The sequence below is a fragment of the Aethalodelphis obliquidens genome, unplaced genomic scaffold (assembly GCF_003676395.1).
Source record: "Aethalodelphis obliquidens isolate GAN/ISIS:26980383/991018 unplaced genomic scaffold, ASM367639v1 scaffold6, whole genome shotgun sequence".
Classification (NCBI taxonomy): Eukaryota; Metazoa; Chordata; class Mammalia; order Artiodactyla; family Delphinidae; genus Aethalodelphis; species Aethalodelphis obliquidens.
Window position 1 is genome coordinate 24,009,438 of NW_020837950.1, and position 15,395 is coordinate 24,024,832.

General features: G+C 45.4%; 1 protein-coding gene across 8 annotated transcripts in view; it reads left to right on the forward strand.

Annotated features, from left to right (window-relative positions):
- Window positions 1–15,395, forward strand: part of SEL1L3 (SEL1L family member 3) — a 97,494-nt gene that overhangs the window by 45,531 nt on the left and 36,568 nt on the right. For all 8 annotated transcript variants that reach the window (XR_003432174.1, XR_003432173.1, XM_027103213.1 and 5 more), the window contains 3 exons: window positions 3,739–3,950; window positions 5,632–5,811; window positions 13,911–14,030. Coding sequence is in view for 6 of the 8 variants with exons in the window: in XM_027103213.1 (XP_026959014.1) it covers window positions 3,739–3,950; window positions 5,632–5,811; window positions 13,911–14,030 (512 nt within the window). In the remaining 2 variants the exon portion in view is untranslated. The remainder of the gene's footprint in view (window positions 1–3,738; window positions 3,951–5,631; window positions 5,812–13,910; window positions 14,031–15,395) is intronic.

Below are 15,395 nucleotides of genomic sequence, written 5' to 3' on the forward strand. Positions count from 1 at the left end.
TGAGCCTGCGTGCCACAACTACTGAAGCCTGTGCGCCTAGAGCCCGTGCTCCACAACAAAAGAAGCCACCACAATGAGAAGCTCGCACACCACAGCGAAGAGTAGCCACGGCTCGCCGCAACTAGAGAAAGCCCGCTCTCAGCAACGAAAACCCAATGCAGCCAAAAATTTAAAAAAACAAAACAAACAAACAGAAACCAATGATAAGCGCACAAATGGTGACCTTGTGGTATTGCTGGAAAAAGGAAAAAAGAGCAAAATAAACAACGCTGTGCTACTTGGGGAGATTAAGAGTTAATGGTGGTGGTGCCTTTGTTTCTTAGCTTCTGGTGTAGGAAGAAAGAAAAACGGGAAAATGGCTCCTACTTCTATTTTGTTTGTTTGGTTTTCATTACTCCATTAATCTCCATAAATAAGGCATGTTTTTTAGTTATAGATCTACTAGAAAAAATGCATATGCTAAACCAGTTGGGCGAAATTAACAGTTTCATTAAATGGATTTTTAAATTGCCAGTTTTACAATACCACCAGTGACATCAGAGCTTTGATGTTGTGCCACATTTGGAATTCAGACTTTAAAGAATGTGCAAAATGAGTGGTTTTCCTTTAGAAGCATTATTATTTTATTATTATACTCACTAGTGCAGAAAATTGTCTAGATTCTCTTGCAGAGAAAATACTGATTGGTAATGTCTGGGGAGAGTTAAGAATTTTAATAGGTAAAAGAAATAATGAAGGTTTTTCAACCTGCCTCTGTTTCAGTCTGCAAAATGTTTCTGTGTGTTTGCTAAGGATTTGAACTTTGTAAAGGATCGCCCTCCTACCTGGGCGATCACAGTAATGATTGCTGGGATTCTGTGCCAGAGGTCAGCAGGGCAGGTGTTTCATTTGGACCTCCATCTGGCTCGGAGTCTCTTTTCTCCTCTGAGCCCCCAAAGCCCATGTCTGTGGGTACTCAGGCAAAGCTCATCATATTAGATATTTTTTTAATGCCTATTTTATTTTATTTTTTGTGTGAAATGGCTCTTTTTTTAAAATTATTTTTTATTGTAGTGTAGTTGCTTTACAATGTTGTGTTAGCTTCTACTGCACAGCAAGATGAATGTGGCAGAGCAGGTAAGGCTGGAATGAATCGTTAACAAACTGTTAATGTTGCTTTGCTCAGAGTGTGCACAGAGGGGTATCGGAGATGAGTATGTATTTAAAAGTAAATATATGAATAAGTAGGAGTAGGATTTACTTTGCAACTCCGTCTGAGTACTGCAGTACACACCAAATCTAGCGGAGAAGGTTCTTATCCTGTCTAATGGTTGGGTAGGATGGAATTTTTCTCTCAGCTATGCAAAGGGAGAATCCAAAAGGAGATCCCCGGCCTCCTGGTGGAAAAGAGGGTGATTATTCAGATACATCCCAACAGATGAGCAGAGGGAAGTGCTCGAGGATGTTCATTGCTGTGTTGCTGGTTATAGCAAAAGCAGTGGAAGCAACCCAAGTCTAAAAATAGAGAACCGGTTGGAAGAACGGCACTGCTATAGAATGCAATGCTATTGAAACTTTAGGAAGAATGAGCTTCTGACTGCTGTGGACAGGTATTCGTGGTATGTGGTTAATTTAAAAAAGAAAGTTGACAAACAACAACGATTTACTGTCTAGAATAGGGAACTATACTCAATATCTTGTAATAACCTATAAAGGAAAAGAATCTGAAAAAGAATATGTATATATGAGTCATTTTGCTCTACACCTGAAACTAACGCAATATTGTAAATCAAATATATCAATATATATATATTTTGATATATATATCAAAATATAGTTTGATAAAAAATTGCACTCATAAGGGAAAAAAGTTGAGAGTCCAAACCTATAGGGGCTTTTTGGAAAGAAAATGTATATGTATATAGGCAGATAGAGGTGTAATGAATTATTGTCTATGCCAAGGAAAAGTCTGGAATTGTATACACCAAGCTTTCAACAGTTTATCTTCACTATTAAAGAAGGTTTGGGAGAGAGAGGACTTCTGTTTTTGTTTTATACAAATCTATATTATTTGATTTTTTTTTTTTTACAACAAGCAGGTATTTCTTTAGGGCTTAAAAACAAAACAGAGGAGCAAACTCCATGTGTTTAGTTAAGGTGTTGTTTTTAGCACCTACCTCTTGGGATGGAGAGTAAGTAACAGCAGATCCAAGCTGCTGCCTCTCAGAAGCCTGGAGAGGGCGGAGGTGTGGGCTTCCAGGAGCCAGGAGATGGGACTGCCTTAGCTCTGGGCGAGGGGGTAGGTGGGCTCCTTTGCCACAGCTCAGCAAGTGAAGGCATGTGCCCCCCTACCAGGGGCAGCCAGCCTGCCCGTGTGCCCAAAGGGATAGGCATTAGCTCATAACCAATTGTCTGGGTTTCACAATTTCATCCGTGGATCCCACTGGCTTCTGCGTTGATGCCTCGGAAGAGGCATCAACCTCTGCTGAGGAACTGCCCTTAAATTCAATCTCAAATCCTCTCACTGAGAGTTTTCCCGCATTGGAAACTCATCTCTGTTCATTCCCTGATGGAGCGCTGATAGAGTGAGTCTCTTGTTGCCTCCTGGAAGTTGTTAGTAACATTTTAATTTGGGATGGAATGAAGAAAATCAAAGAAAAATGTTGAGTATAATTCTTAGGGAGGAGAAAATTTTAGTTTTAAATAAATGGACCACATCTTTTAAATGGAAATAGTACCTATGCAATCCTATATAGCTGTTTGTAACATAGACCTACTAGATGCACAGAATAAAATTGTAAACGTTCATTGGCTGAATTAATAAAACGAGAGATGAATAATGTAGACGGACTTTAAAAGACTGTAACAGATTATAGGACCATAAAACTTGCCCATTTGGACTTAGGAGTTTAACAATTTATGGGAGAATTAGGTAAAAGGAAGTATCATAGCTTAACGCAGTTGCGTGAAAGAGGTCTCTACCCATGGTGGCAAGGTACCTATTAAGACAACTGGCTGCCGGTTAATCAGGAGGTAGGTGGAGCAGAGTGAGTAGGGATCTTGCTTTTGTGACCTACCAAGCTGGATTCTAAGCTTGGCTCAGCCGTTTGCCAGCTTTGGTAACTTCGGACAAGTTAGTCGACTTCTCCAGGCTTCAGTCTCCTCATCTGAAAAACGAGGACGCCAATAATAGTACTTACCTCTTAAACTATGTTTGGATTACATGACATAATTTGCATAAGACACTCAACCCAGTATTTGGCATTTTATAGGCCCTCAATAAAAGTTGACTCATTCTTTTTATTGTATTTAGAAACCCACCAGGAAAACCAGAAGCAAAAGATGATAAGAAAGGTTCTTGTGCTCAACTTTTTACAGCAGCACCTAGGAACTATTTCTGAGATAAAACACACCCTCCTTCAGAGTCTTAGAGGGAAAAAAAAAAATCTCTCTGGCAGTTACGGTGGTCCTGACTTGGTGGTGAGTTACGCTGGGTAAATTACTCTTGAGGCGCTCTCTCAGCTGTAGAAGGCACATCCTTTCCTCCAGGATACTAGGCTGTCATTTAGTGCCAAAGGAAAAGCTGTTTACAGAATGACACCCGCAACGGGTTTGATTTACCTCCCCAGAAGCTGGTATATATCAAGTCACTGCAGGACCAACCATATTAATAACTCAGGTGATTTAGTTGGCTGTTCCACTTATTTTGTCGACCCCATGGTAGTTAATTGTGTGTTCTGTGAATTGTGTTATTTACAGTGCTGAGGAACCAAAGTGAATCCGTATTAGAAATTGGTGGGCGGATATTCGAGAAGGCTGTAAAGAGACTTTCCATTGTTGATGGTCTTCACCAAATTAGCTCTGTCGTCCCCTTTCTGATGGATGCCAGCTGCTGTGGATACCATAAAGCATCCTACTACCTCGCAGTCTTTTATGAAACTGGATTAAATGTACCTCGGGATCAGCTGCAGGTAGAGTATTTCACAGGCTCCAGGAATGTCAGTTACCTGCCTTATATTTGCAGAGTAAGGCTCTCATGCCCCGGGTGGAACTGGGCATGTTCATTTTCCCTGGGGTCCTTTAAAAACTTTACACTCTGGGCTTCCCTGGTGGTGCAGTTGTTGAGAGTCTGCCTGCCGATGCAGGGGACACGGGTTCGTGCCCCAGTCCGGGAAGATCCCACATGCCGCGGAGCGGCTGGGCCCATGAGCCATGGCCGCTGAGCCTGCACGTCCGGAGCCTGTGCTCCGCAACCGGAGAGGCCACAACAGTGAGAGGCCCACGTACCGCAAAAAAAACAAACAAACAAAAAAAAACTTTACACTCAAGAAAAACAGCCTAAGGCTGTGTTAAATACAGGATCTCCCGCCATCAGTGAGTGAAAAAGGGCACTTTATCCATTTCTAGACACAGCAGGGGATATGATCGGTATACTGTCTAAGGAATAGTTTGGGCAAGGCTTACCAGAATCCCAGTCATTCAAGAACAGGTGCCTCTTACCCAATTCTTGTAACTATCCTGGCTGTGGGTCCAGCATCCCGTACGACGTTTTAGCTAAGTGAAATCATTTGGACCTCTAAGCATAGTATTGTCACATCCAGCCTCCTGTCATTAAAATAAATGTCATACTAGACGGTTTTGTGGTATTGAATCCAAATTTATTATGCAACTTGCCTAACATTTGGAATCGCATTTTTAGAAGTGCTGCTAAACGGTCCCTGGTCACTTTTAGTGTTTTGTTTGTGCTCATGGGATTGTTCATCCTGGATCTGAAGAGACTCAGACTGTTCAGACCTTCCCAGGTGGCTCTGTGTTCCTTTCACTTGCCTTCTTTGTGTGTGTCTCTGGCTGTAGAAGCTCATGGTTGATGGCACGCTTTCCCAAGTCCCCGAGGCAGTCCCCACCGAGGTGGAAGAGGGTAGAAGGTTCTAGCCCCGTCTCTGGCACAAAATAGCTGGTTGACCAAGGACATATGACTTCAACTTGCTGAGCCTCTGTTTCCTCAACTCTGAAATGAGATGGTTGGACCAGTCGATCTCTAAAGACCCTTCCCAACACTAGCGTTCTGAGAGTGTGAGGTTGGGACGGCCCACTATTCAGATCATCTGATCAAAGGTGACATAGCTGAAGTGGACCAAGGTCCTTAGAACAGTTGTCAGATACACAAAGAGATGCTGTGAGATAAGTCAGGGGAGGACTCCCAATCTTTACTGAGAAAAGGACAAAGGAATTTTCAGCTGTTAGACATTGAGAAGGACAGATAGCCATTAGAAAGCTCTTGGGTCTTCTTTTCTAACGTTTTTAAAAAAGGCATGTTAGGGGCTTCCCTGGTGGCACAGTGGTTAAGAGTCCGCCTGCCGATGCAGGGGACACAGGTTTGTGCCCTGGTCCGGGAAGATCCCACATGCCGCGGAGCGGCTGGGCCCGTGAGCCATGGCCGCTGGGCCTGTGCGTCCGGAGCCTGTACTCCGCAATGGGAGAGGCCACAACAGCGAGAGGGCCGTGTACTGCAAAAAAAAAAAAAGGCATGTTAACTGGTTTCTGGAATGACTAGGCTCATATGTAGAGGTGAGGCCAGATGACCTTTCTATGTTGAGGATTTTATGACCCTTTTCTATAATCTTGTGAACACTGTCCATTTCTTCTTAACAGGGCATGTTGTATAGTTTGGTTGGAGGCCAGGGCAGTGAGAGGCTGTCTTCGATGAACCTTGGGTACAAACACTACCAGGGTATTGATCACTACCCCCTGGACTGGGAGTTGTCCTACGCCTACTACAGCAACATTGCCACCAAGACACCCCTTGACCAGCACACGCTACAAGGAGATCAGGTACGAGGCAGAAGTGGGTGGAAACGGTTATGGCCCTGCTTACTAGAGCTTCCTGAACAGTTTTATTAAGCGTCTGCACCTGTGGCTGGTTTATTCGCTGGCCTGTAGAGTACAGGCATAATCCAATGGAGGGAAAAGCTTTCTTGCATTCTCCAATTCATATTTCCTCAGTGTGTTCTCAGGCTGAATGCAAGGACCATCCTATATCTATGCGTGAAAAGTGTGAAAAGGTTTTCATGAGTGAGAGGACCGGTATGGGGAGGGTAGATAACGGCCCTGGACAGATTTTGATTTTGAAAAAAATGTGTACCAGAAACATAGGCATTTTGTCTTTGTTCCAAAACCACGTGGAAGTGGTGGGGTCTGGAGATGTTAGTCAAATTAAGCGAGGGCAGTAAGCCAAGGGCTCCTCAATACGTCACCAGCAAGCGAGGTCTCCATAACGAAGACGCTCCATCCCTAGCTGTGTTCCCACTGCCGGACACCTTGAGAAGCGTCTGCCCATCACATGAGCCTCAGTGCTCACAGGTGATGGACAGCAGGCGATGTTTGAAGATTCTGCCCCATCCTGGATTAAGGACTGGAAGAAGGGCACTAACTCCAGCCCCTAATTTTGCAGGTTCCCACGTCTTATTGACTCACTAGGCAAAGAAATCAGTTGTTCACATCTGCCCAGAAAACAACGTGTTACATTGGACCAACTGATGGTTTGTTTGGGGGACCATGAATAAAAGGGTGTATAAAGGTGACAGCGTAAGAATAAAAAGAAAGCTGCCTTTAGATGATGTAATTTGCATCCAGCAGGAGTAGACTATGACGTGGTTGGCTTCTTGGCATGTATTTTTCTGTATCTCTTTCTTCAGAATGGTTTTAAGATGTTTTGATGGTCACAGCAGTTGAGGTAGTTGAGTTAAGTGCAAGTAGTCGGTACCAGGAGGTGGCGATGTTTTTCTGCAAAAGACCAGACAGTAAATATCTTAGGCTCTGCTTTCACAGTCACTATTGCAACCGCTCAACTCTGCCGAAGACAATATATAAACCGATGGGGTGCCTGGGTTTGTGCCGCCATAGACAGGAGGTTACTGCATGGTCAGATTTGGCCCTGGTTTAGGCCATAAACCCTTAATTTTCTCCCTTATGCTTGGTGAGTCTGGATGGATAGCAGGATTGTGGAATTTTAGGCAGAGCAGCTAACTGGGAACCAGACCGTTCACTCTTCCCTGTGCTGCTCCTGTATTGCAGTCAGAAACCCCCAGTGGAGGAAACTTGTGCTTTGATCATTGGAAATGAATGGTTTCTGGAAAAGAAATCTACAGTGGCCACTGTACAGTTATGAAATAAATGACTCAAAGATACATGTTGTCAGTGAACATTAAACACGAATCAAACTATAAAATGCCCAAAGGCTGTCTGTGTAGACATTCTAATTCTTTTAGAAAATAATGATTTCTTCTGAATAAACTTACACACTCTTATCATTGTCATCTGTATTCTCTCAGCATATATAGGCTGTGTGCAAAACCTGACCTCAGTTTGACAGGAATTTATTTATTAATTGATAAAGGCTTTTTTTTTAAAGAATTCTTCTGAAAACACATTCAAACAAAATCAAGCCACAAAATAATATTGCCATTGTTCTGCTAAGCCTGAATGTGTTCATAAAGCCCTGTATGTATATATTATACTTTTAGGAATTCTAATTCAGCATAACTTAGCAAGGGGAGATGGTATGTTGCTAACAAGCTCCTTTTCTTTTGAAGATTTGGCCCATGAAGTGTTATGATTATGAAAGAAAATGTTTAATTGGTCAGAACCAGAGCAGATGAATAGAGAAGATCCATCCTGCAGCTGGAAAGTCGTGTGATCAAGAATCATAGATAGGAATTATACAGTTAGAAGAGTTGTGTCATAGCTCATTTTCTTAAGAATGTGTAATTAATGGTTTCTTGAGAATTTAAGCAGGTGTCATACATTGATTGAAATGTCCTTTTGTTGAGAGATCTATTAATTCACCAGCAGCACATAACAAATGAGGAGATGTGGAAAGCCAGACCCCTAATTAACAAACCAAGGATCCGTCAGTAACTTCTTTCTTGATTCTTGTTTCATTTTCTCTTTTATGTAACTCGTGGTTCCCATCAACTTTATCTTCTTTATTCATAATCTTGCTTCATGTCACTTCTTTATGATTTAGGGGGACTCTGCTTCAGGTTCAAGAGAAAGAAGATGATAGGGTTTTTTTTTTTATTTTTGTTTTGTTTTTGTGGCTGAATCACAAATGGATTCCTTTCATTCTCTTCGCATCTCAGAGTTTGCTCTTCTGAAAGGTTTGGTCCTCAGCCTTCTCTGTCTACACCTTCTAGAGGGCAGGGGGTCTCATCAACATCCCTGGTTTCAACTGCCCTCCACATACGGATGACATGCACATCTTATTCTCAGGCTGAGGTCTTTCTTAAAACCCCCATCTGCAATCGTAACATACCACAAAGGGAACACACCACCTCCTCCTCTCTATTCCCCACAGACACCTCAACCAATGGCACCGTTGTCCATGCCAGCAACGGAGGAGTCACGTTTGATCTGCCCATCATCCTACCAGCTCTAATCCCCAACAGCGTTACATGCAGCTCTCCATCATCTCTCCCCTGAGTGACTCTGACAGCCTCCTGTTCTACTCTGAGTTATGGAATGAATTGACCCCTACATTCATATGTTGAAGTCCTCACCCCCAGTACCTCAGAATGGGACACTGCATTTGGAGCTAGGACCTTTGAAGAGAGGATTAAGTTAAATGCGGTCATTAGTGGCCCTACTCCAGTATGACTGGTGTTCTTACAAGAAGAGGAGATTGGGACATAGATGAAACAGGGGGACAGCCACGTGAGGACACAAGCTAAGGAGAGGGGCCTCAGAAGAAACTAAACCTGCCAGCGTCTTGATCTTGGACTTCCAGCCTCCAGAAGTGTGAGAAAATTAATTTCTATGGTTTAAGCCCTGCAGTCCGTGGCGTTTTGTTACGGCAGAGTCCTGGCAAATGAATTCACCTCCTAACTGGCCTTTCTGTTACCAGACTTGTCCCTTCCCATTTTCTTCCCACGGAGGCCAAAGACGGCTGTCAGCAGTGGAGGTTCTCAACCTGACTGCACATCAGAATCACGTGGGCACTCAGAAAATACCTCTGCACAGGCTCCACCCACAGTCTTATTGAAGTGACAGAGGGAGGGTCCAGGCATATAATAGGCGTATATATGTCTATGTGCATGTGTATATTTAAATAGCTCCTCAGATGGGCGTAACGTGCAGTCAGCGTTGAGAAGTACTGACCCGGAAGCACTGAGTCCAGCTCATCACTTGGCGTAGGAGATGTTCCTTGATCTGGTGTCTCTCTGCTTCCCCAACCTCAGCTCTCAGCGATTCCATGTTTGGCCTGCCCACCCTGGCAATGCCAAGCTTTTGGTCACACTGTGCTGTCCACAGTTCCTGGCCCTGCTCAATCTCCTCTGCCTGGTTTGCTTTCTCCACTCCCACCCCGCTTTTCCTGCCTTCTGACCCCCCACTCCTACTAGGATGCTGGGCTCAGACACCACCACCTGCTTGGATCTTCCCTTTGCTACGCCACCATGGCACCCGGGCACATCCCCGCCATTGCTCTATGACGGGTGCTGTGTACAGGTCTCGGAGACAGCTCTCCCAGCAGACCGTGAGCTCCCCGAGACAGGCACCTTATCTGTTCACGTCGGTGACCCCAGTGCCCAGCCCTGTGCTTGACATGTAGTTGGCACTCCCTGTTTACTGATGGGATGGTGGACAGCACGAGAGGGCCGTGTATCCAGTGATGAACATGAAGCGATCACGTCCCGTTGATTCTCTGGTGCTTTTTGATGCAACCAGTGCTTTCAACTCTGCACCTCTTGCATTCAGCACCGCCTTTGTATGAGGAGCACCCCGTTTGGGGAATCTTGGGTACTTGCTTCCCTGTCTCTCCATCATTACACCTGATATTCCTCCATTCTTACTTTAAAATCCCTAAAATGTTAAATTTCAACAAAGAAAACTTACACCCCCGCACTGGGAGCCAAACATTGTAGCTGATTTTTTTTTTTTTTTTTTTTGCGGTACACGGGCCTCTCACTGCTGTGGTCTCTCCCATTGCTGAGGACAGGCTCCGGACGCGTAGGCTCAGCGGCCATGGCTCACGGGCCCAGCCACTCCGTGGCATGTGGGATCCTCCCGGACCAGGGCACGAACCCATGTCCCCTGCATTGGCAGGCAGACTCTCAACCACTGCGCCACCAGGGAAGCCCTATAGCTGATTTTAAACACCCTAAGAGGCAGGTTCCTCATGGTGGTGTCTACAGGCCCTGAAGGAAGGAGTGGTTTAAGTGTAGGCTCTGAAACTGCCCTGCTCCTGAGTTCCCAGGAACACTGGCTGGAGTGTTATAGTTCACGACTTCAGAGAATGCAGACGCTCCAGAAAATGGGGGGTTGCTGACAGCCTTTTCTCTCCAGGTCCAAATTCCACCACATCCTTCGCTCTCCCTACTCCCTCCCTGCTCTGCGCTCCATCCTGCCTTTCCTGTGATTGATTGCAGACAGCTGATATGATGTGAACACTGCCCTTGCAGCCTATAGGCTGAGTGGAGAGAAAGGAAGTAAAGCGTATGAGGAGTCAGTGTCTGTAGGACAGTGTGATGCCTTCTCTGACACTGGGTCCAGGGGCATCTGAGGATGGTAGAGTCTCTGGACATTGGACCTCCTCTAACCTGGTCAGCCGGTTTTAACCCTACCGTATAGGCTATGAACTGCTCATTCTAGAGACGTTGATTTTACAACACAGCAACAAAAACAATCCAGCTCCCTGGGAAGGCACAGAAGATTCCAGAACTGGTCAGTCTGGGACTCTGAGTCCTGTCAGCTTCTCCCCAGCTCTGCCCCCCACCATGGTCCCCACCGTCTCTTCTCCACACCAAAGCTTCTTCTGGGATTGGTCACTTTCCCATGTGAGGCATCATTCCCTGGTCTCAAAATGTTTGATGATGAACAACCCAACACCGCTCCCTTTTAGGGGTTGTTCCTTCATCAGATGTCTTTGTAGATGGTTGGCTTTCACGGAAGGCCTGGGACGTGTGGCGCTGACCAGTGCTGGATGCCACTCAGGGGACCCCAGAGCTGTGAAGACACAACCACCGGCCCAGGTGTGGCAGGCAGCTGTGGTGTGGCTCCAGGGCCAGTTTGCCTGGTTCAGGTCCCAGGTCTGCATTCACCGGGTATAAAATCTTGGATAATCCCACTCACTTGTCTGTCTCTGCACAGCTTTTTCACCTGTAAACACTGCCATGACTGTCTGCACCTCACATAGTTTATAGCATGTATAAATTAATCATATGATGTGTGTTGAGTGGACCTCAGCACACAATGTGGACGCTCTCAAATGTTTCCAGCCCCAGAACTCCCTCCTCAAATCCCTTCCATCTTCAAAAGCACCGAATTCTCTTAGATAGATCTTCATCCCCCCAATGTAAGGCTTTGAGCTGTACAAAACTGCAAATACCAATAGGAGGGCTAACATTCTAAACTGCTATCAGCTCTTTACATGATAGAATGAACTAAAGACCTAAAAAATGACGAGTTACCATTCCTGAGAGCTTCCCATATGCCAGATGCTCTGCTAAGATCTTCACAAACAATCTCATTTAACTCTCATGCAACTCTATGAGGTCAGTACAAGTATTGTTCCCATTATACAGATGGGGCAACTGAGACTCAGGGAAGCCAAAGAACTTGCCCAAAGTCACACAGCAAATGAGTAGTGGAGCCTAGATTTGAACCTGGATGTTACTAACTCTTCACACTATAAAAAATAATGGCTAATAGGTGGAGTGCTTTTGATGTAGCAGATACCACTCTAAGCTTCATTTTTATGGATATAGAAACCAAGGCTCAAATAAATAAAGTCAGTGGCCCAAGGCCCACAGGTAGTTAGTGGTGAGTTAGAATTCATGTCCACTGGGTCTGATGTGAAAAGTTGTGCTCTTAATGGCCCTGCTCTACTGCAAAGCTCAGCGGTACTACCCAGGGAAGCGGGAAGGGGCTAGGTCAGGAGACAATGATATAAAAGACAAAAGAGTTCCTTCTTCAGAGTGATGCATGGTTGCCCAGGTCCCCTGCAAACATGGCCTTTGCCAAGACCCCTCTCACGACACTGTTAGATGGAGTTCATTATGTATAAGGGGAGACAATGAAACAGCCCCCATCTGCTTCTCCCAGATGCATGAGTCATTCACAGGGTGGTGCAGCTAGGTGAGGACTATGGGCCCCACAGCCAGCCAGCCTGGGTTTGATTCCAAAGTTTGAAGAACGTAGGTAAGTTACTTAACCTTTCTGGGCCTCAGTTTCCACATCTGTGAAATGGGGATATTGATGGTGACTGTCTTGTAAGATTGCAAAGATTCAGTGAGTCATTCTGGGCCAAGCAATTGGTCACCACACGCAGTTCTTGCTGGTGATTATGATATTACCACAGCCAGAGAGTAGGAGAAACACCAAAGAGTATAAATCCTTGCAGGATAGAAACTCTGGCTTCATGTGTTCTGTGTTTCATTCAAGTCCCATGACAAAGTTAAGGAGGAAGAAACAAAATAAGGAAAAGAAGAAAATTAACCCCAAATCAAAACACCCAAACTCTCCGGTTGAACGAAAAACTTCTAGCTGAGAATTCTATTGTTCTGGCAGCCTGAGCTTCAGCCCAGGATTCCAGGGCCTTCCCGCTAGAGGGCGACATCATGGGGGAGCCCATCAGAGCCTGTCTTTGGAGTCAGACTAACCTGGCGTCCAGGGCTAGCTCTACAGTGTGACCTTGAGTTCATGGTCTCACCTTCTGAGCTTCAGTTTCTTTACAAATAAATTGAAGACACCGATATTTGGGCCACAGCCCTGCTGTGAGGATTAAGTAAGAAAAACATTTGTTAAACACCCCGCACATACTTGGTTTCAGTCAAAGGTGGTGGGCATCCTTATTCCAATTGTTGCTGTTTGCTGGGAGGCGTCTCAAGGTTAGACCTCCAGCAGGAGTTGATACCACTGGGTTCCTAGCTCTGTCCCCAAGCCTGCCCGCTACTGCCCCTGAGAGGTACCTTTGGCTCCACATGGGCTGGGTGACCCTCTCAGGAATGGGCTACAGGCTAGTGCTTGTGAATCTAAGTCATTTTCTTCACTGACAAACAGAAAGGGTCAGAAGGGAAATCAGGCCTGGCTCCTTGTCCTCTAAGGCTTCTTCCCCAACACATCCAGATCCATTTTTTTCACCATCTGCTTGTGGCCTTGAAGCCCTTCCCAGGCGCTCCTGGTACCATTAGATAGCGTTCATCATATAGAAGGGGAGACTGTCAAACAACAAGGCCAGTTTTTGGATAAACAGCCACAATTTAGACATGAAAATGAGTCTTATTTTCTTCAAAGGAGGCAGATACCTGGGAGGCTGTGTGCAAATTCAAAGCGTTTTGTGGACTTTCCCTTGGGTTCCTCTTTAGAGCCTCTGGCACGTTCTCCTTCACATCCTCGGAGTTAATATACCCTCTTCTTTTCAGTGTAGATTTCATTTTGAAATAGCCGAAAGATACCGGAGGCTGAGCCTGCTAAATGAAAAGGGTTGAGTCATGCAGGATAATGACGCTTTCGAATAAAAAAATAATAAGGTTATACTTAGAAAATATTGATTTACTTTTTGGGATGCCGTGTACTCTGGCTCTGCAATCAGCAGCGCAGAGGTGGACTTCCGAACTAGCTTGAGCGATGGAAGAGGAAGTGGAATAAATTTTGTCCTCCCAAGGAAAACACTTTGATAGGAACAAAAATACCCATTTAGATATAGGACGTGTGATCCGTTCATTTAAAAAAGAATTTGATCTCAGGGCTCTGTGGACACACCTCATATTTCAATTAGTCATATAGTTTTTACTTGAGCAGTTGCTGCGTTAGGAATAATGTCATGTCTTGCATGCCCATACCATCTGGATATTTTCACTCTCCCTTCTTCTCCCCACCTTTCCTCCCTCCCTCCCTTCCTTCCCTCCTTCTTTTCTTCCTTCCTTCCCTTTTAGGCATACGTTGAGACAATTCGACTAAAAGATGATGAAATTCTCAAGGTACAAACCAAAGAAGATGGAGACGTCTTCATGTGGCTGAAGCATGAAGCTACTCGAGGCAATGCGGCAGCTCAGGTAAAAATGCGTTCCACAGTTTTGGAAAGTCTCTCAGCCACGACAGACCAGGTTACACCACGATAATAAAGTATCCCAAACCTAGTGGCTTAACACAACACCAGTGTATTGTTGTTCTCTGTTGTTCTCACTACATGTCCAATGGGGGTGGCATGGGCTCTGCTCTTATAGTCCCCTAGGAGCCCAAGCTAACAGAGGCTTCACCAAAACATGCTTCCAAAGCCATTGACTCAGGATGACGCCACGACACATCACAGGCCGAGTCTTATCGCTTCTGCTCAGAAGGGGCACGAGTCATTTCTCACATTTCATCGGCCAAAGGAAGTCAGCTGGTCACTCTTGACCTGAGTGAGCCGGAAATGTAGTCCAACCGGACCCAGAGGAGAGAGAGCCACAATATTTATGATCAGTTACCATCAGACATTTTAGTGCATCAGATAGAAAGAAAAAGAAGCATCTTGGAGTGCAGGAGATGAGGTGGGCATCGAGAAGAAGGCCACAAAATCAGCTAGGAGAATAATAGAAAATCTGTGTTGCGTGTAAGACCAAAAGGATCGACCTTGTCTCTTGAACATGTTTTGCCTTTTGGATAGACCTGTAAGAGGTACCAGAAAGGGCAGAGGGCTGGGAGGACCCCCACCCCACCCCATCTACTTCTTGCCCTGATTTCACTATGAAGAAAAGTCCTTATGGGAGCCAGCTAAGGCTGATTGCACTGGAGGAAGGAAACCTCCTTCCCTAAGGATGGATTTAGCTTTTGCTTTGTGTTCCCAGTGAGCACAGTGTCAGGAAGAGCCTCTGCTCTGGGTCTGCTAAGCAGGCAGAAGACCAGAGATGGGAAAGAGAAAGAAAACCAAAGAACGCATTGACAAACAAACACTTCAGAGACCCTGTAGTAACGGGTCTCCCACCCCTCCTTAGAGGTCTTCCTAGCATCTCAGAAGATGCGCTCCTGGAAGTTGTAAGGTTTTCTTTTGGGGGGTGGAGGATGGAAGAGAAGGAGATGAGAGGAGAAGTAGAAAGAAGGAAAGAAAATCAAGGCTCACAAGGAGCCAGAATGATAACAGTGTTGCCTGTGGCTCTGTCCTGGGCTCTGTCCCAGCCTGCAGTCTTTCTAGTCCAGGAAGGAATTCCAGTGCATAGTTCAGGAAATGCTGCTGCCAGATTTCATGGGTGCTCCAGAGCTTGCGTGGACATTCCTAACAAAGACCCTTCTTCCCTCCTTCATTCAGCAGATCTTTGTTGCGTTGCTTCTATGAGTTTCTGTTGAGTTCTGCTGGGTGGGAGCTGGGGGCACAAGGGCAGACAAATAACGTCTTGAGATCCCTACCCCCAAAGACCCCCAGCCTCGATTGAGTCTAATGG